The 27,312-nt window shown below is 36.1% G+C and overlaps 1 protein-coding gene across 9 annotated transcripts in view; it reads right to left on the bottom strand.

The window, feature by feature from the left end:
- Nucleotides 1-27,312, bottom strand: part of PTPRD (protein tyrosine phosphatase receptor type D) — a 380,554-nt gene that overhangs the window by 202,693 nt on the left and 150,549 nt on the right. For all 9 annotated transcript variants that reach the window (XM_027792790.2, XM_055791311.1, XM_055791313.1 and 6 more), the window contains exons 3-4: nt 24,433-24,578; nt 20,121-20,262 (exon numbers count right to left, since the gene is read on the bottom strand). In XM_027792790.2, the coding sequence (XP_027648591.1) occupies nt 20,121-20,262; nt 24,433-24,578 (288 nt within the window). The remainder of the gene's footprint in view (nt 1-20,120; nt 20,263-24,432; nt 24,579-27,312) is intronic.

Raw genomic sequence — 27,312 nt, 5'->3', positions numbered from 1 at the left:
ATGTTTACATTTGGGACTTATGGTGGAGAACAATATGCATCATTGTCCAGCATATTCTATAGAATAGGTAGTATACAGAGTAGATGCCTTGAATTAGTACCCAGGGAAGATTCAAATGTTTTAAATTGTGTTTAATACTGCATAGACTTGAAACACCTTGCTTCTGTTTCAATATTTCCATGGCAAATTCTGACAAATTGTATGATCCTCCTGCTAGACTCAAAAAGTCCAAGAAGTATAATCCACTGCTGTTACTTTACAGACAATTTTATTGATGTTCTTATTTATAAGCAATTTTTATTTATAATCAGTTTTAAGGTCTCAGAGAAACTATGGTTTTGTATGGTTCTTTTGGAGCCTATTCACCAAAGGTTTTTTTTATTCTTCAGTCCTGAATACCAGGTCTTCAAGCCCACTTATGTCCACAGGATTCCTCACAGTCATCAAAAGAAATGTGAAGTTTGACAGCGAGGCTCCACAGCTAAAGCACACACCTTCCTAAAATAACAGCTAAAGCACACACCTTCCTAAAATATGGTTAATTTTATGAGACAAAAACCATCATGGTCACAATAAATAGACAGAAAGCTCTACTGTGAATGTTTTTGTATTTCTTATATGTGATCAAATTAAACCAGAATTGGTTTGGTCATCTTATACCTCTAAGGAGCTGGCAAAATAGGTTGGAATGGCAACTTATTATTCAAAACCTCATGAACTGCATAAAATCCTGCTTTTATCTCTGCCGAAACCCTGACTTACAGGAAAGAAGATTCTACAATATTTAATAATGTCAATCACTCATTTAACTATGTGGCAGTTTATCCATTATATAGTAAAAGTTATTCAACACATCTTGACAAACTCCTGGATAAAAATCTTCCATTCACTACTCATATGTGATACACCATTTTTTGCTCAGTTATCTGAAATTCTCTAAAAGCTGATGTCCCCAAATCCAGAACTACAATGCAACCTGTATGATGGCTGGAATGAGTGACAGGCCTACCACGTGTCTTCAGCAACTCTTTTTCCTCACTACTTAACAACCCTTTTCCAAACATCACCTAATGTCATTTGAGGCATGTCAACACTGCAGAATTCTCAAGGAATAGGGGAGAAGAGTATCTAACTTTTGAATCTTGGAATATATACACAACCAACAAATTTACTATAATGTTATAGGAAGTGTTAAGAGGTAAAGTGAAGAGTGGGCAATTTAATGCAAATCAATTGTGTCAGCAGCCAAAATGAGAAAAAAAGAGCAAGGCTATAGCACTTAATTTTGTTACCCATTCTTATATTTACTATGTTATGTTGTAAAACAACATGGCCAAGAATAGAAAGTATGTCCCCTAGCTAGCAAGACTAGCCAGTTCTGCCATTGACTAGCACTGCTAATATTGCCCTTTTCAATAACAGAAGGACTTAAGTGCGGCAGTTGCCCAGGTAACACTCTATTGTATGTCTACTCTTATTTCAAATACAGTTCTGTTACAGTTTTGCCACATCCTGAAAGTATGTGATGAAAATTTATGCAGAAAAATGGAGCGTAAAAAAAAAGGGTGGTAAGAGGCATCCCAGACTGCATTTACAGCTTGACCATATGAAACTAAAAAAAAAAAAAAAAAAAAAAAAAAGAGAGAGAGAGAAAAAATAATTAGGTATGTCCAGAGCTCACTATCCTTGTTTGCCTTAGTACTGCTACTTTAGTACTGCTACTTTATTTAATGTGTAGGAACTGCAATTTACTTTACCTAGATAAATGTAGTTTGGCAGGTTTTATATTTATTTCTTGAGTAATAAAAACAAGTTGTCTAGCATAATTTTCTTAAGATGAAATAGATTTATTGTGCGCTATTTTGGATTTGGATGAACTTAAATTCCATCCACTAGACATCCGCTCCTAGATCCCATTCTCAGAATTCTTCATGTCTCTAGTCCGTCAAAAAAAATTGTGCCACTCCCTAAAACCTACATTTAAAAAGCACTAGAAATCTCCAGTGTAGGTATTAAATGATTTAATAAATGTTTTTTTTCATCAGAACATTCCTTGTAATTACTCTAATATCAAGACATGCTAAATCCTAAATGAAAAATAATTAGACAGGAGTTATACAATAAAACTCACACAAAAAAAAAAGATTAATAAAATTATGCGCAATACCCAAAAGTTTCATGCACTACTCATTGTGATCATTCTATCAGTCAATAAAATATTCCTAAAAATTAAAAAGAAGCAGTACACTGCTTACATTACTTGCTGGCTTTAAGCTGGCAGAAACTAAGTTGCCAGGATACAATATGCTTCTCAAGATATCACCACTAATTTTGCAGGATAACAAAACCCCTGCTGATGTGGTGTGCAGCAATGATAACATCAGTGAAGTTTCCTGTTACTCAGTTTTCTCTAAATGTAGTATTCCTATACTTTACTCTTAAATACGGTAGGAAATGTCGTAACACAGCACAAACCCTACATTATTTAGGTCTTTCTATGGGCACATAAGCTGTATCTTTAGTAAAGAAAAGTGTATGAGGGAACAAGGAGTTTAAGCAGCTTGTTCCAATTTCTACTACTACTTAACAGGAAGTAAATAATTCATGTTAATTCATTAAAGCATTATTTAATAATGTAGATTGGGGAAATATGGGAAAAATGCAGAATTTCTTCTCTGAAATATTTTTCATCGGTCAAGATAAAAAAAGCACTTTACAAAATTCAATGTTTTGTTTCTAAGAATAAAAGATCATGTAGTTTTACACAGCAGTGTTTACATATTTTGTCTAACTTCCAATATATTTATCTTACTTTTTCCTTTGCTCTTTTTGCTTACCCATAGGTTTACACTTTGTATTTGCAACTAATTCAGGTTTATTCACCCCATTCGTTCTGTAAGATAGGGTATATGCTGCAGACTTTGGCTATAGTATTTCTATTTGCCAGTGGTATGAAAATAAAACCCCTCCAAATGATGTAAATGTTCCAGGAAAAAAAACCAAACCAAACAAACACCAAAATTAAGTTTTTTCTAGAGTCGTTCAAGCTATTCATATTGGGTAAGACCTTCTATGGTTGGAATAAGCAATTTCTGTGAGGTGGTACTATAATGAATTATGCCTCCAAAGTTTTTAGGTATATATGCAGGAACAAATAATTCCTGAACATATTCCTTTCGTTAGAACTCATTTTTTTCAAGGAGCAGTAAATCTCAAAGTCTCGAAATCACATCCACTAATATCCTAGCTGATGGTAGAACCACTATTTCCCTCTTCCCTTCTGTACCTAATAGTCAGTTTGTTACCGTTAGTTTACCAAAACTTTGGCATTTGAGAGACTCTTTTATTTTTCTCAATCTTACTGCACTGCTTTGATGAGGATTGTATTATATTATACTATGTTACCTAAGTGAGACATAATAATTGTCTTTGACTCTTTTCTATATTGTACTACAACTGTCATGTAATTTTAAACTTAAATAGAAAGAAAGAAAGAAAAAAACCAAACCAACCAAACAACCCCCCCCTAACAAAACACCTTAAGTGCAACAGGAATCACAGAAAAGAGATCTGACATCCTCAATAGAAAACAAAAAGCTTCTTAAAAATACTGAATCCACTGCTTGTTCTTCCTTCATTTTCACTACTTCCTTCTCCCTTCAGCAGTAAGCTCTGCCAAAACTAAGCTCTGATAATTTTCTCCTTTATTCAGAAAGTTAATTTCACAGGGCACAACAAAGCCATCCACCTTAAGCACATACAAAACTGGTGTATGTAAAATTTGGTGATGTCTATTCAGATGTGACTACATAGTTACTTAGTCACTTAATCATTTCAGAACTTATTTTAAAAATTTGAAATTTAAAACATACAGACATGAAGTCCCTCACAAGTGATGGTATAACAGTGCCTCAGAATATGCACATATGTATGAGAGGACTGATAAAACCAGTAAGTTTCTCCACAATATGCAAAGAAAGAAAAAACAAATCTCAGTACGATATTGAATAGGCATGCTTTCTTAAGAGAACTGGCATAAAAATTGCTTATAGGGTTTACTTGGAAAGCTCTTATGCATTAAGACTGAAGTAAATTGCAAGTGTAGGCAGCTTCTTGAGATCCAAGGAAATCTAATGGAGCAAGAAGGGACAGGGACACTTAGGAACAAGTGTTGGTAAGTCTATGGGTGCAAAAATAAGGTTTCAACCAGTGTTCCTGTTCTGTTGGGAGTTATGCCTCTACATGTGGTTAAGATCCTTACAAGCAACACCAGAATCTCAGTTCCTCCTGTTCTCTTGAAAACCAATACATCACTGACCATTGACCTAACCATTTAGCTTGTCTGCAGGATAAAAGCTAATCTGCAATCATTCCAACATTCACTTTTAAGAAACAACACCAAATAGCTGGGCTACAGATGCCTTGTGAAATCTAGGGGACGTAACTGAAGAAATGCATTGCCAGTACAACTCCTCTAAGCAACTTCTTGCCTATTAAAAGGCATTTGAATTATCATACTAGCAATACTGTCAATAGAAAAGATTCTTAGCCAGATGTTGAAGGAAAAATAAAGATTTGCAGGTTATGATTTTATCCCTTGTTTACAAGAGAGCAAGTGGACATGTTATCATCAATGGTCTTTGCAGGCATGATGAACTGAGAAGTCACAGCAACCTTCAGTAAAATTAATCTTTTTGTTTGTTTGTTTTGTTAGTCTATTAGAAATACAAACTTGAGCAGAAACCTGTGGTACTCACCCCTTGCTTTAATAAACATTGGCTTTGGACAGGATGAAAAGAATTGGTGAACCTGATCTTCTATGACAAGATGACTGGCTGGGTGGAGAGGGAAACGCTGTGGTTAATGTCCTCCTGGACCTTAGTAAAGCCTTTGACACTTTCTCCCACAGCATTCTCCTGGGGAAACTGGCTACTCGTGACTTGGACAGGTGTACTCTATGCTGAGTGAAGAGATGGCTGGAAGGCCAGGCCTGAAGAGGTGTGGTGAATGCAGTTAAATCCAGCTTGAGTCCAGTCTCAAGTGGTGTTCCCCAGGGCCCAGTACTGGGGCCAGTTCTCTTTAATATCGTTAGCAACAATTTGGACAAGAAGACTAAGTGCACCCTCAGTAAGTTTGCAGACAACAGCAAGTTGGGTGGGAGTGTTGATCTGCCTGAGAGTAATGAGACTGCTAAGAGGGATCCGGACAGGCCGGACCAATGGGATGAAGCCAGCTGTATGAAGTTCAACAAGGAGAAGTTCCAGGTCCTGCACTTAGGTCACAACACCACCATGCAACGCTACTAGCCTGGGGAAGAATGGCTGGAAAGCTGCATGGCAGAAAAGGACCTAGAAGTGATGGCTGACAGCTGGCTGAACATAAGCCAGCCATGTGCCCAGGTGGCCAAGAAGGCCAATAGCCTCCTGGCCTGTATCCATAATAGTGTGGCCAGCAGGACAAGGGAAGTGGTTGTCCCCCTGCACTCGGCACTGGTGGGGCCACACCTTGAATACTGTGTTCAGTTTTGGGCCCCTCACTACAAGACAGACACTGAGGTGCTGGAGTGTTTCCAGAGAAGGGCAACGAAGCTGGTGAAGGTTCTAGAGCACAAGCCTTATCGGGAGCAACTGAGGGGATGGGGGTTGTTCAGTCTGGAGAAAAAAAGACTCAGGGGGGACCTTATGGGTCTGTACAACTACATGAAAGGAGGTTTCAGATAGGTGGGGTTAACACCCCACCTTCACCCAAGTAGCAAGTGATTGGACAAGAGGAAATGGCCTCAAGTTGCACTGGGAAGGTTTAGATTGGATATTAGGAAAAAAATTCATTGAAAAGGTGGTCAAGCATTGGAACAGGTTGCCCAGGGAAGTGGTGGAATCATCATCCCTGGAGGTGTTCAGAAATCATAGAGACATAGTGCTTAGGGACATGGTTTAGTGATGGATTTGGCAGTCCTGGGTTAACAGTTGGACTTGATCTTAAAGGTGTTTTCCAACGTAAATGTTTCTATGATTCCAGGAAAGGAACTTCTCACTGCTGAACAGATGGATGAAGGAGTGGACAGAATAACTGGCACTCAGTTACCATCTCATGGGATGAAGATGGTGCTTGCTTAACAGGCTATCCACAAAGAGTGCTTACATGGTCTAAGACAAGTGTACTAGCCAATTCTATAAGGATAACTAAAGCATTGTCTAGGACAAAGAACGCAAAGCATATAGAGGCAAGGACAGCTGGAAATGTGAAAAGATAATCATGTACCTTACATTTTTTAATAATATCATATTTTCCACTTTAGAAATGTTGAAGTTAGACACATTTTAACTTCATATTTGGTTTCACCTAACTAATATCCTCATGCTACAGAATTATCTCATGGTCAGGAGCCTTGAACTACAATTGTAAATGTCATAGAGTAATTGGCAGATCCATCTGAAAAAAGTATCAAAAGCCATCAAGCCAAAACTGAGACCAGCTATATTTCACCTATTTTTTGTAAGAACAAACAATGAAATGAACTGACTGTTTAGCAGAGGACCCTCAGTTCCTTGTTCCCTTTATCAGGTTTTTCCTAGCAATAACTTTGGTATAGACAGAAAAAAATGTAATCAATTATCAGCTTGCTTGAACACATAATTAAAAAGTGATCACTCAGAACAGTACCAAAAACTGCACCAGTTTAGTTGGCTCTGAATTTCAGCACTACTGCCATCTAATGCTTGAAAGCTATATTTAATGACTGTAACTAAAAGTTCATGTGTATGCAAGGTTTAACAGGATTCCTAATAGTTCAGTATTCCCCTTTCTTTAATGAAACATGATCATTTCACTGTTGATTTTAAGCAGATGGTAAGTCACGAGAGTAATCAACATGACTGAAATTTTTAAAAAAGGGGAAAAAATTCCTAATAACATTTACTGGAAAAGTAAATCTAATTGTACCACAACCCAAAAGACTAATCCGTAATTTTTAAATATGGTTCCAGGGTTATTTCAAAATACAAAAGCTTCTATTTGACTATAAGAATGTTCTCAGTACTCAAGATTTGACTGTCATTCTTTCAAAACTTTCTAATTCTTGTTAATGAAGAGAAGAAAATAGAAAACTGGCGTCCTGTAAGATCAAAACCCATAAATCCCCAGTTTTACACATTAAACCAGTCCAATTATTTTTAAATTTAGATCATGATTTCAAAGATAAATATTTACATTTACAGCATCTGGAAAAGACTATGCTGCCGGGTGAGTGTTCCACCACCCCCCACCTCCCTTATAAGCAGAAGTAACTGTTATAGATCCACTGAAAATAGAATTTATTTATGTCCTCATGTAAATTTTTCTCCCTGTCCCCACTGTACCCGAAAAAAAAAAAATACAAGTCATCATGACTTATCTGCTAAGCAAAATTAGACATGTTTCAAGCATCAGAACCTAAAATAATCTTTAATAATAGTTGAAGATGAAAGCTAAACTGTCCTTAGTTACGTTCAGCCTCTACTTCTTCCCTCTGATGTGAAATCTGTAATCTGACCATGAGGTTGTCACCCCTATCTTTGCATTTTTAATCTAAAAATCCAGTCTTAAAAATCCAGTCTTAAAACTTGTACCAACTGATGTCCTATCGCACCTTTCTCCTTTTCTCATGCAATAAAATCAATTTCTGCAAATCAAGAAATGACACCAGCAATAAATATCTGAAACATCACCTTGTTTACTTGCCTCACTCATTTGAAACTCTCTGTGATACACACCACATGCATAGCTTCCTATCTTCTAAGAATGGCATAAGTTTAGAGTGTGCATAACATTTATTTTAAATACTAATAATTTTTGTAACATTCTCTCTCATGGGTTATCAGCCAACATTAAGGCTAAAACCACAGAGATTCTTGAACTTCGAAGAGCTGGTTCTAGAGGATCTTGCTGCAACCAAAGACTACACTGAGAACACATGAAAATTAGGCCATTATTTAGGAACCTGCTTACACTGGCACTTGAGTTGAGGCAACTCATTAACCAATACCACAACCATCTCCTGCCACTCAAAGTATCTCAACATTAAGACCTATCCTCCTCTGTTTCAGGACTTAAAACAAAAAACCCTCAGAATTTTGAAGTATCTAAGTAACTGCAGAAACACAAAGTGCTCAGTATATGTCAGAAGTACTACCAATAATGCTAAATTTAGGTTTCCAGGTTTGACAAATGTGAATGGTACAGTCTGAGCCTTTTTTCTGCTTGTTTTTCGTGGTTTTGACATTTTGCAACTAATGACCAAACTCACAATTTGACTGATCTGAAGTTCAGCTAAGACTGGTTTCTCACTGACTTCAACACTCTCAGTTCCATCCTCTGTTTGCTATATGAAACATGCCACAACAACAAATGATTGCTTTGGGGCTTACTAATGGCTTTTCTGCACTTGGCTTCATCTTCTTGCCATAAATCAAGTTCCAAGTGACAGTAGCTTTTTGCAAAACAACCCCCAAAAAACAAAACCCAAACGCTGGCAACTTTTCGGCCTCTCAATTCGCTTTCCTTGAAAGTCATTTTGCTGAAGGTATGATGAAGAGGATTTCCAAAGTAGTCTTCTTCCTTATCTATACAGCCAAACCCCAAATAAATCTCTGTGTGAACATTAAGATAGAGGTTGTCTATACAGATTTGTTTAACTTAGGAGCTGCGCTGATAATGCCATTTAAGACAAGATGATATCTTTTATCAAAATGAATTGAAAGCCTAGTGAAAACATGGCAGTGCAACAGCTGAAACAACGGAATATGTGGGAGCCAAGATGAGCTTTTGAGTTTCGTACTAAGCTAGAAGCACTGAATTTCAAATTATTAGAAAATTTACTTTATAACTGCCATTCATAGAACTGATCATAAAAAATACATTTCCTTACAGGGATATTCACAGAAATGAAGAACAGTTCTTAGCCAAGTTAGATGGGGTACAAAAATACGGCTGTACTGTTCCAGACCAAATTTATTTTTGAAAGGCAGGGAATATGAATGAGCACAGAAAGAACAAGACTGTTTCATGTTCAGATAAAAAACTTACATTGATTGAAAATTAAGGGAATTGTGAAGCTAACACATTTGGCATTCTCCTGTAAGTGACCATTTTTAATTACTGTTAAATATAGAATTGAATAGAAAAGAATCAGAACAGAGCAGATTAGAGCAGAACAGAACAGAACAGAACAATATTTCATTTGGAAGGGACCTACAACATCCAACTGCCTGGCCATTTCAGGACTGATCTAAAGTTTAAGCATGTTACTAAGGACATTGTCCAAATGCCTCTTAAACACTGACAGGCTTGGGACATTGACCACCTCTCTGGGAAGCCTGTTCCAGTGTCTGAACACCCTCTCGGTAAAGAAATGCTTCCTAATGTCCAGTCTTAACTTCCCCTGGTGCTGCTTTGAACCACTGCCACAAGTCCTTTAATTAGATAATGAGGAAAAGAGATCAGCACCTCCCTCTCCATTTCCCCACGTCAGGAAGCTGCAGAGAGCCATGAGGTCACCCCTCAGCCTCCTTCTCTCCAAACTAGACAAGCCCAAAGTCCTTAGCTGTTCCACACAGGACATTCCTTCCAGCCCTTCCACCAGCTTTGCTGCTCTCATCTGGACCATTCAAGGACCTTCACATCCTTCTTACATTGCAGCACCCACAACTGCAGACGATACTCAAGGTCAGGCTTTACCAACACTTGACGCAGCAGGCTGGTCACCTCTTCCACTGCTGGTCACGCTGTGTTTGGTGTCCCCCAGGTGCCGTTTGCCCCTCGGCTGCCAGGGCACGTGGCCGACTCACACTGAGCCTGCTGCCGCCCAGCACCCCCAGAGCCCTCTCCCCAGGGCTGCTCGCCAGCCACTCCTCTCCCAGTTTAAACCTGTGCCTGGGGTTACTTCATCCAGGTGCAGGATCTGGGCATCTGGACTTGTTAAATTTCATCCCATTAATCATTACCCAATGCTCCAATTTATCTAGACCCCTCTGCAAGGCCTCTTGTCCTTCAAAAGAGTCAACAGCATCTACCAGTTTGGTATCACCAGAAAACTTGCCAATGGTGCATTCAACTCCTGCATACAGATCATTGAAAAATATATTGAATGGACCTGGACCTAGAACTGAGTCCTGAGGAACATCACTGGTGACTGTTCACCAGGCATACACAGCTCCATTCACTACAAACCTTTGAACTCTGCCATTCATCCACTTCTTCACTTAGCACACCATGAACCAGCTCATCCCACAGGGACAACTTGCCCAGAATGATGCTGTGAAGGGCAGTATCAAAACCCTTATTAAAAACTAGAAAAACTACATCCACCACCTTTCCTCCATCCACTAGGTGGGTGACCTTATTGTAGAAGGATATGTAATTAAACAGGACTTCACCTTTGTGAACCCATATTGACTGTGCCTGATGATTGCATTGTTCTTCAAATGCCTTTCAGCAGTACCCAGTATGATCTCCATATTTTTTCCAGGAATTGATGTTAGACTAAGAGGTCTGTAGTTCCCTGGGTCTTCCCTCACACACTTCTTGTAAACTGGCATTATGTTGGCTAGCTTCCAGTCTTCAGGGACCTCCTCAGACTTCCAAGAGCTTTGAGAGGGGTCCTGCTGTAACAATAATTCAAATACTAACAATGATTTAGTTATGCACTGTTAAGGCAACATCTGAAATATGTCAATGCTGTGAAAGACCAGTGTCCTAAGCCAAGATTCAGGTGCATTGGTGGTGCTAATGAAACACCTGGCTCTAACCAGTGCTTTTTGACTGTAATTGACTGAAAAGCTTATTGAAATGCTTCCATTTGAGAAATTCCCTCATTATGCTGTTTGTCCATTTCATATGAAGCATGCACTGACACTACAAGACACAAGATGCATCCAATATAATCAGAAGTGCTAAGATGCTACTATTACTATCTAACATTTTACTCCACAGTAGATTCTTTATAGTAGTTTTATAGTAAATAATTCTAATGGAGTAATTTAAATCAAAGTGGACTTAAGTCACAATTTTGCACATGATTTATTCATTTTGAAGTGAAGACAAAGAAATCCCATTTGCTAGTGAATTAGTGAATGCAAACTTCATTAATGCACCTTTGCTACAAAGATAAATGGAACATAAAAGTCAGCTGCAGAACTTCACATCAGTTTACAGCAAGCATTGAAAGACCTGAAGTGATATATATCATAAGAGGATTTTATATCCTGCCTAAGCTTTAGAGTATTCAGAGATGCTTCTCCCTTCCCTACACAGCCACTTAAATCAAAGTTCTTTCAACCTCCTACCACACTAGTGCAATAAAACCTCCTTTGCTTTGTTTTAAGCAAAAAAGATGTCAGTTCAGAACTGTTTCATTACTAGTCCTAATAATCAAAATATTTTTGCTTTGACAAGTTCCATTGAATTTCAGCTTCCTTTTAATGATTCACCAAAAATATTTCATATTTTTATACATATTCTTTTTAGCTTTTGCTTCCTATGTCAAATCTTTGAAATAAATCACAGTAATAAGTACTATTTTATGACCTACTACCAGATTAAGCAATCTGAAGATTTCTTTAATTTCTAAATTACTTTTTCAGATATATGTGGAAAAGCATTCTTACTATGCTTTTCCTGTATTTGAAGATTAGCACTTACTACATTAAAATGGATTTAATTGTAGTGTCACTTCAGTATACTAGTGTTGAATGTCCTACATTTCAGCAAACATTTTTGTCATCCATTCTAATGGTGCACTTGATAAAAGCATTCACACAAACCACTAGCCTGGAAAGCTGAAGACAGACTTACTAAATGAATGTCTTTTTCTAGGAATTGCCTTGGTTTTATTATACTGTATTAGGCATCTAATATGAATATTTGCTGTGTTAACAATTCAACTGAAACTACCAAGCTGCTAGCACCACTGAGTTCCCTACAGATATGCTGACATTGTCAGGAGTTGAGCAACTAATCATTGTATCATCTCCTCAAACAGATAATCTCTAGAATTACATGACTCTTTTTTTTAAATCAATATAAAACATTTACATGAAAAAAAATCCCTAGAAGTCTGCTGTCCATTTTAATTTCACTTTGTGCAACAATAACAATTGCATTGCCTAATTAATATTGTAAGGATTTGGTAAGTGAATGGACATACAGATAGATAAATTGTATGCAGAATTGAGGCCACAGATTACCACAACAGAAATTGTAGCATTTGATTAATTGCATTGGCTTTAATTAAGGCAGTGGTTTCAATTGAGGCAGTGGTTTTGTGTCATAGAACAATGAAAGCTTGCATAATCTTAAACTCCAATACGGAACCAATAGGACTCCATACAAGGCTAAGAGCCTTAAATGCATGCATAACAAGTAATCCCAGGAAAAGTGACTGCACTCTAAAAATTCTTGCTGTATGATAAACTGTTTTGTCCCTATTTTTTTGTACCAATTAAAATAGATAAATGGCCCACTATTTTACCAATAGATAAAAAACAAACAAACAAACAAACAAACAATGCAAATTTGAATGACAGAATTATTTAAGTTGCATTACCTTACATCCAGGCAGAAACTGGAAAAAGTTAAGATTTTTTATGTATGTACACAGTTACATAGTGTTGCAAAATATCAAAAGTACAACACAGATTTCTAAAAAAACCCTACCTTTATTCAGAACAGCTAGCAGTTGTACACATAGGTAATGTTCAGCCCTTTCTCGTAAAGATCTTTTGTAATATCATATCTGCATGCTGCTTAGGTGTGGGTCAGTCTTTGAGGAACATCACAATGGCAACCTATTGTACATAGCAGGTTATGGCTCTTCAGTTACGAAATCTCATTTTAATTCTGTGCTTACATCACCTGACACTGGTTCTACAAGGACAGACTGGCAGAAGAAATATTCCCTCTCCCCCTCCTAAATATTCTTTCATTGTTCTTATCGTCACTTGTTTCTGACAGATCTCTGATTTGAGGATGATGGTCTGGGAAAAGGGACTGAATCATCATAGGTATCAATAAGTGGGAAAAATCAAAAAACAAACATGTCTTTTAAAATTTATCTGTTCAAGAAGGCTCAGTTTGTATTTTCTGAGTGGCCAGCACATACCCACTATTATCAAAAATGCCTATAACACTATATGCAGTGATTAGATACTAGAATGGCAATACCCAAATGTGGGCCAGGCTAAAATTAGTCATTGAGCTGTTGTCTGAAAGTATTTAACAGGTGTACATTCTCAGCCAAAACTGTCCAGTGAAGAATCCTTTCAAGTTAATGGAACTGCTCTTCTTTTGTCTGGTATTATTTCAATACCCCTTCTTAGATCACAACTGTCAAGACATCTATCTATGAACTAGTCCCCATAAGTTTTCTTTTCAGAGATATATAATAAGAAAAAGTATGATATAGCCTAGCCAGCTTACTGATTTCAGTGTTTATCTCTTAGGACCATTCATACTGCCTTATAGACATCAGATATAAATAATTTTCTACTACTGCTAATATTTCAAAAGCTGAAACTGATCCTATGCACATGTACAAATATGTGAAACTGAACTGGATAATTTTATAGCATTGTAGGTGAAACAGAAGCTTGGCTGGACGAAATTCAGTGATATATGAAATTCAGTGAGGAGCAGAAGGATATTAAAAAAAAAAAACTTTAGAAGGAAATAATGATACCTGGTAGTACTAGCTGGCAGCTAGAAAACTTTCCTCATGTATACTTACTGAACAAATACAATTGAACAATCAATCCTGTTAAAAGAATATGTATTGCAAGAAAGAGTTGACTGAAACTTCAGGACTAAAAAAAAAATAAAATTGTTTTTAGGGAATAAAGTTAGGATGAGTTCCTCAAAAAAATCTGATGACTATGGATACCTTCTCAAGACATCTTAAAAGGTCTTACAGGTTGAGCAGCCTACTCTTGAGTTTCCAAAGTAACTAATCTCTGAAAGTCTTGACTACAGGAATTTACATTGACAACCAAGATATTTGGAATTGCTGTTTCATTTTTTTGAAGTGAGTGCTCTACATTTTAGAAGTTTTCTAACTTATAGCTTTATGTTTGTAATGACTATAGCACATTCTGTACAGTAAAATGGTGTGCAAGAAAACAAAGAACTTGTATATTTAAAATTAAGAAAAAAAAGTGTGACCAAAATATTCATTAATTGAGGAGAAGAGCATATTTGACATTTTTTTCATCTAGGAACATGAATGGAAATACAAAATGTATTAACTATTAAAAAAAACGAGGTATGCCACTTGCCAGAAACTTCGTACAGTACTTACAGGAGTTATTTGATTATTTTCATATATTTTAAATTACTACAAACATAGCTTTTTAAAAAACAGAAAAGTCAACCAACGGGTAACTGTGAAATCTGTAAGATCAAGTGTAAATATCTCGGAGTTGAGCTCAATACCCCACATCATATATTTACAGTAATAGTCAGTTATATGTTTACTGATTGTTACAGAATTTATTCTAAACCATTAACATTAGTTACCATGCATATGACTGCATTATAAAGAAACTTTAAAACACACAGTAACTTAGAAGTCAGCCATGGGAAATGGACCATGTATTTCACAAAATTACTCTTTTTGTATCCTGTTCTGGTTAGTGGTTAAATCCCACCACCTTGTCTTAATAATGATCCATAATTCATTAAGTATTTCTAATTATACTGCACGGAAAGAAAATGTGTTATTTATCCAACATACATTTGCATACCCAAAGAAAGTATTTCAAAATAGTTACTAACATTACAAGTAAATATTTGTTACACTGTAGTACTTTGTAAGCCATTTCAAGAAATCCACATGCCATTCTACAACCGCCTGTAAGGGGTGGGTTTTTTTGAGCTTAAGTTTTATTGGCTACCTCTTCTTTTGTTTCACTACTTCACCAAATCCTTTTGTTTTGTTCCTTAATCTTCCTTGCACAGCTCCCCAGGAAAGACTTTACAACATAAACTCTGATGTACCATTTTCACAGCAGGAACAACAGTGTTCCTCTTCAAAAAGAGGCATAATAAAAAAGAAGACTGTAATGAACATGCTAATTCTGGTCACAAGGTGCTAGATACAGCATGATCACTGAAAGTTCAGGAAGTTTTGGGGAAAGATAATCCTTTGGCTCTTCAAAGGTCTTCTCATGCAATATACAAATGAGGTAAATGTCTTTCCAATGTATGAAGTTCTCGCACCAGTATTTTATTGCTTTCTTTGTTTCTATTCATTCCATTTTCAAAAGCCAGTCCTACTAGCAGCCCCCTGGCAATAATCATTGTGACTCTAAAGCAAACTGTTAAGTCAGATAAACACTGATATACATTGTTTATACAGCTCCAGCTGGAACACAGCAAATTTCTCCTACCATGCAGCTAATACCCAGAATAAGTACAGTCCTTCCTCCCATTCATCTAGAAAAAAGAAGACATCCCACAGCACATTTTCCAAAACTATAGTTGTGCCACTCCATTTGTGTAATTTCCATGCCCTCAAAGATAGCTGTCCCAGATGACAGATTGCATCAAAATAGTTCCTTTCTTCTCATTTCAGTATTACTGGGAACAGTCAAAATAGAGAAATGAGTTCCTATTATCACTGAATCTGTTGCTAGCAGCAGAAACCAAAAATGCAGCACCTTGGATCCATTACCTCTGGTTTTTTGTGGGGATTTTTTGAACAGTTTTCTTTGTTTAAGCAGTGTGGAAATGTTCTGCACTTCTGAGAGTGTAATAAAAATAATCTCTCTCAATTATCTCAATCTCAGTCTCTGTGTGTATCAATGGACAGGAAAACACTTCAGTAAATATTTCACTTTTTATTTTATGCAGCACTGGCTGCTTGACATTAAATCAATCAGTTTCTAAAAAGCATAAAAAGGACTAACTGCCTTAGGCACTTCCCATATAAATTCTACTTTAATTCTTCCATCCTTATACAGTGTCCATACTATAAAGATGCCATATGTCAGTATGTTTATAATGCAGTGTGATCAGCAACAATAGAGAGGATTGTGGGCTAAGAAAACAAACTGCTTTCTGCTTAAGTGTCCTGTGTTGTCTCTCTCATTACTTTCCAGACAGCAAAGAAAAGAAAGCAAACAGCAGTGACAGTAGAATGTACTTAGTAGCTTTACTGGACCTTCCCCATCCTTGCTTAAAACCTGCACTCTTCTATGCTGCAATCGTAGCCTGTCTGGGTAGGCAGTTGAAGCTAAGTTTCTTGAGGTCCATATAGACTTGGCAGAACTTTAAGGAATAATAACAAAATAATAATTTACAAAATGAAAAGCAGGACTCCTTAAAATTAACAGTCACGGAATTGTTGCTGATTCCTCTGCTAGAGGGAGGCACCTAATTTCCTCCTTCCTGAACACTTTATATACTTACATATGATGCCAGAATCCTTGTTCTATAGCCATGAAAAATGTCAGTTATCCACCATTTGCAAGACCAAAAAACAATTAGGTGGCTTTAGCAAGAAATGAATGGACAATAAATGAAAAGCTATTCCACCTCCCATGTCTGCAGACTAGGTTAAGGTTATACACTTTATTGTCTTTCATTGTCTATTGAACACTGGCAAATTGGAATTAAAGTACTGTTCCACTCATAAGGTGCTCAGCACAAATATTTAAAATAAAAAGGTCCAAAACAAATAGCATTGACTTCTCTTGCCTGGAAGAAGACTTCCAGACTTTTCCTTACAAGCCTTGTTTCCCTTCAAATCCAGCATTTTCATGGGGTAAAATCTGTCTTGGAGAGTAGCTGCCTGCTTTATATACAGAAAATCAAAAGTAGTTTCCATGTATCTCATACGTTCACTCTTGGTCCAGACTGTCACAATATCCAGCCTAAAAGTTTAGCCTGTAATGTTTCCTGATTTACTTTGGTAAATACCTAATTTGTACTAAGGCCTTGAAACGGTATCATCTGTAGCTGCCTTTTCTGCCCTTTCTCCCTCTCACAATGCAAAGTTTCAGCACCCAGAAGCTAAGGACTTTCTTGATATTCATAGTTATTAGAGACCCAACTACTACTGACTGGTCACAGTGTAGGAACCAAATGAAATGGTAAAATGTGTAGTGCATAGAACTACTCTTACTCTATACTACCACAGACAGAAAAACTTGCAAGTTTGGCTCTAAAAATTTTGCATACATAGGCAAAAACGTTGCCTGTTCTTTGTTGCACAAATGATTTGTAGCAGTTAAACTGGATATAGTGAAACAAACAAAAATGAATATAGGTAGATAATTCAAGTCCTGGGAACATCCTGATTTCATCAGTGTCCCACATCAGGGTCACAATAATTGTGTGTTGAATTGTAGGTAAACTCTGACTTCCTCTCCAGGGTGCCCTCTTGCAAAAGGCACAAATGCCAAGCTGGGCCTGTGATAGCACCATTATGAAAATATTTGAAGAACATATGGAAGATATGTGTGTATCTTCTGCAATCCAGAGTCACACATGTGCCCCAAGGATAAGTAACGCCTAAGTGGACCACAGATCAAACTCAGTTCACCCTGTTTTGCATTTCATGATGTCTGCTAATTTCTGTTCACATCTATGATATATATTTATTCCTACAGCAGCTATGTGAGGCACAGAGGCACTCTTTCCCACAAAGACATAATCGATGGAGTGTTTTCTACAAGGCTATTGCAGAATGTACAAGATAAAGATTTGTGTAAGTTTGTAAAGCAGAAGCTTAGAATTACTTCTCTTCCAGCTAATGCCCTTAGCAGTGAACTATCTTGGAAAACTACAGCAAGTCATTGTACTTACAGAACATCAAAATTTTAATCCTGCCAAAATTTCCCTACAGTGCCCTGTTACTCTGCATGGCCCTTCCTGTCTTTGTTGTCACCCCTTTATCTAAATCTACAGTCCCAGTATGTTCATGAGTTCTCATTTCTTCCCAGTTTCAGATTAAATCCGCGATGATGATGATGATGATGATGATGATGATGATGATGATGATAATAATAATAATAATAATAATAATAATAATAATAATAATAATAATAATAATAATAATAATAATAATAAATCTGCTCCTGGGGCAAAAGTATATTCCAGCAGTTGCAGAAGTCATCAGTATTATGGCTGGAAACAATACACAATCTTTCAAATTTCATGTTTTAATTAGACAATTAATTTTAATTAAATAAATTTATTTAAATTTTAGCTTCATAATTAACAAGGTGTGGGTTTTATTCATCAGGCTTTTGCATACGCATATCATTATCAATGGTTTTTAAAACAAGATCTGATGCTAGTATTGTCTGAAGTAGCATTGAACTATTTGAGTAACATAGGCAGCAGAACCACATAAATCAAGAAATCAGTTAAAAAAAACAATAGGACAAGCAAAGAAACATATTTTGCAAGTTGGTCAGTCTTGATGCTTAGACAACTCTTGCCTTTTTCAACCACTGTGGCCGTAAGTAGAGAGATGGGGGCTGTTGCCTCTCACTACAAATTCAAAAATGAGAACTTTGCTTGGTTTAGAACAGTATCTTTCAAATCACGTGCACGCACATTTCAAGTCCAGAGAGTCTTATAAATACATTTCAAGAAACCCTGAAGACAAAGGATACTACTTCTGAGTTTCCCCCTCCTTCCTTTTCCCATCTCCCTTTAATTTACAAAACTTTACATACAGTATGAAAATATCATTTTACATTCATTTTCAAAAACACGAAAGCTGTGCACGAAAAGTGCTTCTGCCAGTTAATAAAGGGAAAACCTTATCTTAGGGAGTTAAGAAGATGTCCATGGTGCTGTTAAAACATGAACCAATATTTCCATTTTCATTGGCTAGACCAGGAACAACTTTTAAAAGATTACAGAAGGAACAATCATGGCATTTTTTATTTTAAATATTATAAGGCTTTGCTTACACCAGACTAAGAAAAGACTATGTATGCGCTTAGCCTTATTATTTGTTGTATATGTACATAGTGTTGTTAGTTGACTCCAGCAGTTAATAACAGGACTGTTCATAGTCATTAAAATAGCTAATGACAGTATAGAAAAAAATCTTTCAGCTTTCTTATTATAAATAAAAACCCAACTTCAGAGAAAATTAAGAGAAAACTTCTTGTCACCCTACATTTGTTGGGATAGAAGGATTAAAAAATATTATTTAAATCATAAATTTCAAAAATTATCTTCTAAATTCTACAAAGCTGATTAATCATCCTCAACTCTTATAAACAGGCCCCTAGCAGTTAACTCTGTAAATCAAGTAATGCCATGTAGTATCACAATATAAGACAGTAATCTTTAGTCATAAAACCAACCCTGCAAATTAAAGAGTGTGATATTTCACGAAGTGTCTCCAAAACCAGTTTCCATACATCTTCAGGTGACAGAATGAAACATTCAGGTCATCTGACTACCAGTATTTACTCCTCTGAGTATTATCTAGACAGTAGACTTGGCAGTACATTCATATCCCCCCCCCCCCCCGCCCCGCAAAGGATAGCTGAAAGAATCGATTTTTTCCTTTACTGTCTTCAAAAAATTCTTGCCGAAGTGAGACTACAACTCAGGTGATGCATATTTGAAATGGAAGAAATCCTCCTTTTTTTATGTGTTATATCTTGGGGGGAAATCTTGTAGCAGTTTTATCCTCATCTAAAAATTATTTATGCAACTTTTCAAGGTCACTGTTAATTGGACAAATTTCTGTGTAAATGCTGATCACATAAAGCTAAGCCACCCAGGGAAGCACTAAAATGTAAATCAATTGTTTTCATAAAGCAGTGATTTTTAATTGATAATCAATATAATAATGTGTTGTACACAGAATTCCTGTTTCACTTACTTCTTACTTCTTTTCTCCACTGTAATCTCTCATACCCTGCATACTCACATTAATATTCTATGGTCCAAAATCAGAAACATGATACTCAAGTATGATGTTAAAAAGTTTGTATTTAACAGTATCAGGACTATAATTTGAAAATAACTGTACTTAACTTCCCTGGAGAGAAACTTCTACAGCAACACAGCAGTTTCAGCTCTATGAAGAAATACATTAGTTATGTTTAGAAAGAACTTACCACGTAAAACAGTGAGTCTTGTGGACACACTTATTTCACCAACACTGTTGGAAGCCACACATTCATAAATAGCTTCATCTCGTGGCGTGCGCAGTGGTTGTATTCTAAGAACTGACCCAGATCCATCATCAAACTCTATTACCTATAGAAGGAAACAAAAGCTGTCACAGATGTTGTTACAAATGCCTATCCCTCAGTTAATCTGTTCATGATTAATTAACCTGTTGGTATTTTTGTCATCAAAGCCAGGTTTGCTTTTGAAATATACATACCAGACAAATACCAAACAAAAGGTTTTAAGTGGCAATACCTTGAAACATAGATTGCTGTTCAGTGACTTTTTGATGGCTGCTCTAAGATAGTTTCAAGAAAGGCAGAATGAAAAACAAACAACAAAAAAGCACTAGCTAACAACGGCTTAAGAAAGGATCCTGTAACTTAATGCTCTTTTATCCTGAACTTCACCATCAGCCTCTCTCCATTCTCTTAGCTTAAGTAATCTACCTTCAAATGCCAGTTACATTAATTTTAATCGCTGCAGGCTATGTTCCCACTCTACTAACGGAGTACAGTTCACTCATTCATTTAGCTCCAAAGTGAAAAAGGGTCAGCAATTTCTGAACAAGATGGGAGTACTCAGGTTAGCTATGCATATAACCCACAGAATGTAAGTAAATTTATCCAGCATTATATTAGAAAGTATGTCACCAGTTGAGAGACTAAAGAATAAGGCTAAACTTTAAGAATTAGTTTTAAAATTGGAATATTTACACAAGAAATACTAACCCTCATATGAGAAAGAATTAATTGAATGGCTTTTATTTCCTTCTTGTTCTGCAGTCAGAATCGTATTGGATTTGATGAGTGCTGCAAACTGCAGACATTGCAAAATCCTTCCTAATAATTAAGTAATAATATTAATCTATTTAATCTATGTTAAAAAAATATATCAACAGATGTTAGTAATACCATCAGGTAAATGACACTTGTTAAGAAAGGACAGTAACATTTTTTTTTTTTTCAAAATAATTAATATTTGGCCTTAACCTCTATGTACATGCATAAAACTATTAGATTACGTGCCTATCACATACATCGGTGTCTGTACATCTAGTAATCTACTAGATCTCTACACTTGTTGAGAGTAAGAGAGAAATACAGTACATGGTTGGGAACTACAGTTATATGCCCATTCTCTTCCCATTTTCATTGTAGGAATTCCTCAGTTTTTTCTTAGCAGTGGGAGAGGTCTAAGTGGAAATAAATTAAAACCCCATTTTTTTTTCTGAGAATAAACCAGTTTTATAGCCCACAGGCTGTATTACTTTTCCTTGTTCTTTAAGTAAAGCCATTGTCCCAAACATACCAAGACAACACAAAATCTCCATCAGACCTTAGCACAAACAAAAGAATAACTAAAAAGAATAACTAAAATTTTTTACAAATTGACATTTATGAGGGAAAGGAAAATTTAACATCTTAAAACAGACAGACAAATAATTTGTAGATAAAAAATGAAAGCATGGGATCCAAATGATCACAACTATTACACTTGAAGAGAATCATGGTTATGGTTTAAATCTGAATATTGACTAATTCTAGCTGGAGAGCCAATAGAAACTATTGCAGAAGATTGGTTGGGTAAATATTCCAGAGATTAAGTTTCAAGTCTGGTGGCTCCAAAATACATACCATAAAATGGATTTACTTTTCCTGTGATAAGTTCTCCTGTTTTCTGCATATCACAGATAACTGAATCCTCCCCCTTCCCCATCAATTGAAGTAGATATTTTTATTTTTTAAAAGCATGGAACTATGAACACAGGCAGCCTCATGCCAGAGGGTAAGAATGGTGCAATTTCTTAAACTTGTTTTTTCCACTTCTCTGTTTCTTTTTAAGTTCCTCTGAGAAAGACTTCTTAGTAACCTAAAGTGGATTTATCTAATTCATATTATTTGAATTGGTTTGAAGCAAGAGGAGAAAAAAGAATACCCCTGTATCATATTCATTCATAGTACATACTTCCATTATAAATAAAAGGTGAAAGATTAACAGTGAAGTCCCACAAGATCTTATTGGAGCCTTCAATTTCAGAAAAAAAAAATGTACAGCTCTCACCACTAATCTCACTCAGTTGTGAGAATGAGCCTGTGAGCAAGAACATTCCACATTTTACGATAATAATCTTCAAACATCTAACAGGCTACTGTCAAGAGAGAGGGAATAGACTGTTAGTTCCCCCATTGCTAGATAAGACAATTGCTATGTACAAGTTCCAGAAAAAAAGTTCAGAGTCCACGAGGGGAAAAAAAATATAGTAAGGTTTATGAAAAACTGTAGGAGGGTGTCAGTGTTTATTTGAGGGGTAAAAAAACACCAAAGTAGCCCCCAGCATTCCTGAGAAAGAATGTGGATTCAATGGCCTGCTGAAGTCCCTTCCAGCTGTATTTAGTAGGCTTCTATGAAGACAGGTGTCCCGCTAAAAAAATTTCATGCCTTGTAATGCCTAAGTAATCAAACTCAGACAAACACATAAAATATCAATGTAAAACAAGAGGAAAAGAAGCCCAACTAACTATTTTCTTACTGGTACAGTTTACATTCTCAGGAATTTCTTGTTTCCCAAATCTTGCATGTATCCTTTTGAATCTCATTTCTACTGCTCTGTTCTCTACGACAGGAATTATTGGCCTTTGGACATAAGGAAACTTCTTAAAACTTCGATTTTCTCTGCCCATTATATAACTACTCTGCCCAGGGGTTATAATAAAAATTATAAAAACCTTGGTGTTTTCTATTTCTGTGAATTATGTTCCATCTCACTTGGCTATACAGCTTGTTCAACAGTCCATTAAAGGCTTTTTTAAAACATTTTAAATTATTTCTAACAGTTCCATTTAAATATTTTTAATGGAAATAAAATTACTTTATTTTTGCTTATTCTCCTAGAAACAGGTACATAGGTACATAGAAAACAATATATGAAGCAAATATAGCAAGACATACTGCAAAATAAAACTGAATCAACACAGTAAACATGTACATGCCCAGAATTTCACTGTTTAGAATTGACCCTGAGTGAAAATTTTCACTCAGAAGAGGATAAACCATGTAGAATTTATGATAAAATTTCTATGCTAATCACTCTAGCCAATTAAAATTCTGCATACACCCTACAAACTGCAACCAGTTCTTGGCACTAGCAGGTCACACTGAAATCCATGCTTTTATTTCTCATATTGTAGTAAATACACAAGCAAAGAATTATACTGGTTAATGAACAAATTCTAATCCCTTTAAACATTTATTGAATAAAAAAGGAATAAAAGAAATTTAGTTTATACAAGAAATGCAATTCTTTTCTGCTGATGTAAATCTATCTTGAAGGACAGGGCAAGCAATCTCCCCAACTACTACTAAAACTTAACCCAGAAGATTTCAGTATTTAGTCAACTTTTAATAGGTATGTCTTAGATCATTCACTCATAAAATACATCACAACTATTCTATATACAAATCAGTAATCTTCCAAACAGTAGTTTTCCTAATGCAGAAATCTTTTACTTAACATTGAAAATAGTGAAGAAACAAAGTGAAAATTAAACATTCTTAGTGCCACTTTTGGTATACTTTTCACAAGCCTTATCCCATTTTCTCATTTTTTAGTTCATGTTAAAGGTCAATCTGTATTTTATATTAATTCTTCTTGACACTAAGAAAGGGAATAATATTTGTTGTCTTATTTCTCCCAAATAACCAGTACCCTTTGAACAGATTATCTCCACTTTTTCCTTTAATTGAAGGTTGTGGAGAGAAACAGCTTTCTCTAAAGCCTTTTCCTAGGTTCTTGTTTGAAAAGAATCAAAGGAAAGGAATTTTACATTTCCTCTTTAGCAGCAGGAACTACAATGTCCCTTTCAACTCTCTCTGCAACAGTGACAGCAGAAGAGTAGCAGCCCTGGTCTGTTCAATGCATACTATCACAATAGGAGATGGCTCTCTCTGGAGATAGCAATCATCGCTCAAGTAACTTCCCCCCATCTCCTTCATGGAAAAGATAGCAGGCTAAACAGAAGCGTGTCAAGGCTTCCCAGTTAGATCATGCTAATGATCATACTAAACGTAGTGATCTTTAACAGTGCTATGTATAACCACTCTGCAACATAAAAACTTCCTGAGACTGCTCCCTCCAAGTTATCCCTGATAGTCATACCTATATGCTTAATCACTGAAAATAAAGCACACTTATTGGGATTTGAAGCGAGGTTGGAATTAATGTTTTTCAGAGGAACAGAACAATGGACCTAATACCTCAAATCTCTGATTGCTGACTTTCTTTCCCTTTTTGTTCCAGACGATTTTAGGTCTTGGATCTCCTGTGGCTTGACAGATGAATGAGGCAACTCCTCCAGAAACTCCTGTCTGGTCAACGGGAGTTCTTGTAAACTTTGGTGGTGCTGAAAAAAAACAAAAAATAACAAAATTAATCTAAGTAGCAACCATAAAAAATAAGCCATGCCAAGATTTCAAAATGAAAAAGGAGGAAATATTTTGTTTTTCCAGTGACAATATTCTCCTGCAAAAGAAAGTATTAAGAAAAAAATAACTAAGGGAAAGTACTTACAGATTTTATTAGTGAAATGTATATTAAAAAGGAAATCTGATAGCATCAGAATAGCAAGATCACACATTATATTTTATCACCATTATAAATAAAAAATCAGATTTGTCTTCTGTTGCAAAATGAGCTTATCAGCTGGAATAAGATCATGATTCATGACTTAATGTTATGATCACAAGATGTCATGAAAACAGAATTCCCACCTTTGAGCGATTAAAATCAGTGACACTTAGAGAAAGTATTTTTAAGTTTGCAGTGGTGGAGGTAAATGACTATGTATTAGGAGACCATGCAGGAAGGACTATAACAGATTTATGCCTGGGCAGTTTCACACATAGCTCCTGTTTGGTCCCAAATTATTCTACTCTGTCAAAAAGAAGTGAGAAAAGATCCAATTATTGTAACAACAGGAGAGGAGAGAAAAATAGACAAATCATTTTAGAAGCAGGAAAAGGCATTTTAACTATTGTCTTTCCTTTTATTTCTGTTAAAACTTATTTAAAATTCATTTATCAGCCTTGTGGTGAAACAAAACTTTTGAACTTACACCAACACAAGACATGACTTCTAAAGACTTAATATAAAAATCTATGAATGATGTCTAACCACAGTACAGATATGTTGAAGAGTTACTGTAAATATTTACATAATTCTCTTTCTTAGCTGTGATTTTTTTAGTAATCTGATACACTTCATGCTGATTTGAATTATACAAATACTTAGGGGCAATAAGTTATGAAAAATCCAGACCTTGTTGTATGTAGTTGCTCTAAAGCAGCTGTTGCAATTGATTTTTGCTCTCAATTTCAACTTTCAGCAGTCAGATCCTTCCTGTTCTCAACCTCTTCACTCTTCTTCACTTTCCTCTCTTAGTTCTGACAGGTATGTACCTGTCTCACACTAGCCTTCATTTCTAAGTTGCTTCTCTTCTCTTCTATGTCTAACAGCTTATTCTGCTGAACTGGTCTTTCCACAGCTAATATCTTCTTGTCAGCATGTTTACTTAAATGTTAGAAACCCAGCAGACTGCAGGTATGCACATATGTAACACTGGAAGAAATCCTGAAATAATTTAAAATGCCAAGGAAATGCGATGTAGCCATTATTACTAAACAAACTGAACATATTGTTCTTATGTTGCTACATTAAGTATGAAAGCATACAGATTGTCCTAAGTTTATGAAATGAAATGAGTTTTTATACTCTACCCCTAATGTATAACATACCAAAATCAAAGATATTTTTGGGAAAATGCAGTAAAAATCTAATGTTCCTGAAAATCTGCATGTTTTTTTTCTTTAACAGAAATGTCAGGCAGAATTTTTATTGCTCAACTTTTCAAAACTTCTCTTGATGTCAAAAAATGCCAAAACTGTGGCAAATAAAACACACTTCAAGCAAAGAAACTAAAAATCTTTTCCCAAGGCACAGCTTTATGCCTGGACCACAGAAAAGAGGGAAATGTATTCTGATGAAGAGTATCTGGGTTTCACCAAAACTGCTAGCTTTCAGTCCTTTTCTATACATGTATTAATTCAGCACTCTGATATGTCAAGAGACATGACTGAATCTGATATGCTGATATTCTGTGGCACAAGTTGCAATTGTGTGCCGTCAAGTGAAAAATGATGCACCGCCATTCTGCTTTTATTCTCTGACATTGTGTGAATTCAGTGTTTAACCTCAAACCAACGAAAGATAGTGCATGGGCAAGTCCATCAGCACAGAGTAACTGCATAGTAGCTCATAAGCAGCTTTTAATTCTAAATTCATGCCTCACTCATATATTCAGTGACTGCTAAACTGATAAATTCAGCATCAATAAAGTACCTTACTTCCTTAGAGACAAGGCCTATTTTGGAATATTTGCCAACCTTGCCATGCATTACAAGGGTCAAGAAGGGAAATCAACTTAATTTAAGAACCGTGCTATGCATTCATTCCTGCAACACTTTACTTAATTATATTGGGACCAGGAGAACTACAAGATTTTTAAACAACAAAAAAGATTACAAACACAACCAAACCAAACCAAGGAAAGACCATGCTGAGCTATGCTAAATTAGCTCTAAAAGTGTGTGTGTGTATGTGTGTGTGTGTGTGGGGGGGGGGGGGAGAATAAAACAAACAAACAAAAACAACAAGACTCCAACAACTAACCAACCAACCAAAAAACCCCACCATATACTACTATTTGGTTTTATGTCACTGCCAATCACCATGATATCTATCGTTGTCATGCTTTTACTAATATGCAATACATAGTATTACAGAATCACAAAATCAGAGAATGGTTAGGGTTGGAAAAGACCACTGGAGATCATCTAGCCCAACACCCTGCTACAGCAAGTTCTCCTAGAGCAGGCTGCACAGCCACATCCAGGTGGGTTTTGAATGTCTCCACAGGAGAATCCACAGCCTCTCTAGGCAGCCTGTTCCAGTGCTCTGTCAGCCTCAAAGTAATAAAGTTCTTCCTCATGTTCAAATGGAACTTCTTGCGTTGCAGTTTGTGGCTGTTACTTTCTGTGCTTTTGCTTGGTGTTACTGAAAAGAATCTGGCCCCATCCTCT

This window comes from Falco peregrinus, chromosome Z (genome assembly GCF_023634155.1).
Source record: "Falco peregrinus isolate bFalPer1 chromosome Z, bFalPer1.pri, whole genome shotgun sequence".
Taxonomy (NCBI): Eukaryota; Metazoa; Chordata; class Aves; order Falconiformes; family Falconidae; genus Falco; species Falco peregrinus.
This window is presented reverse-complemented; position numbering and strand designations above follow the sequence as displayed.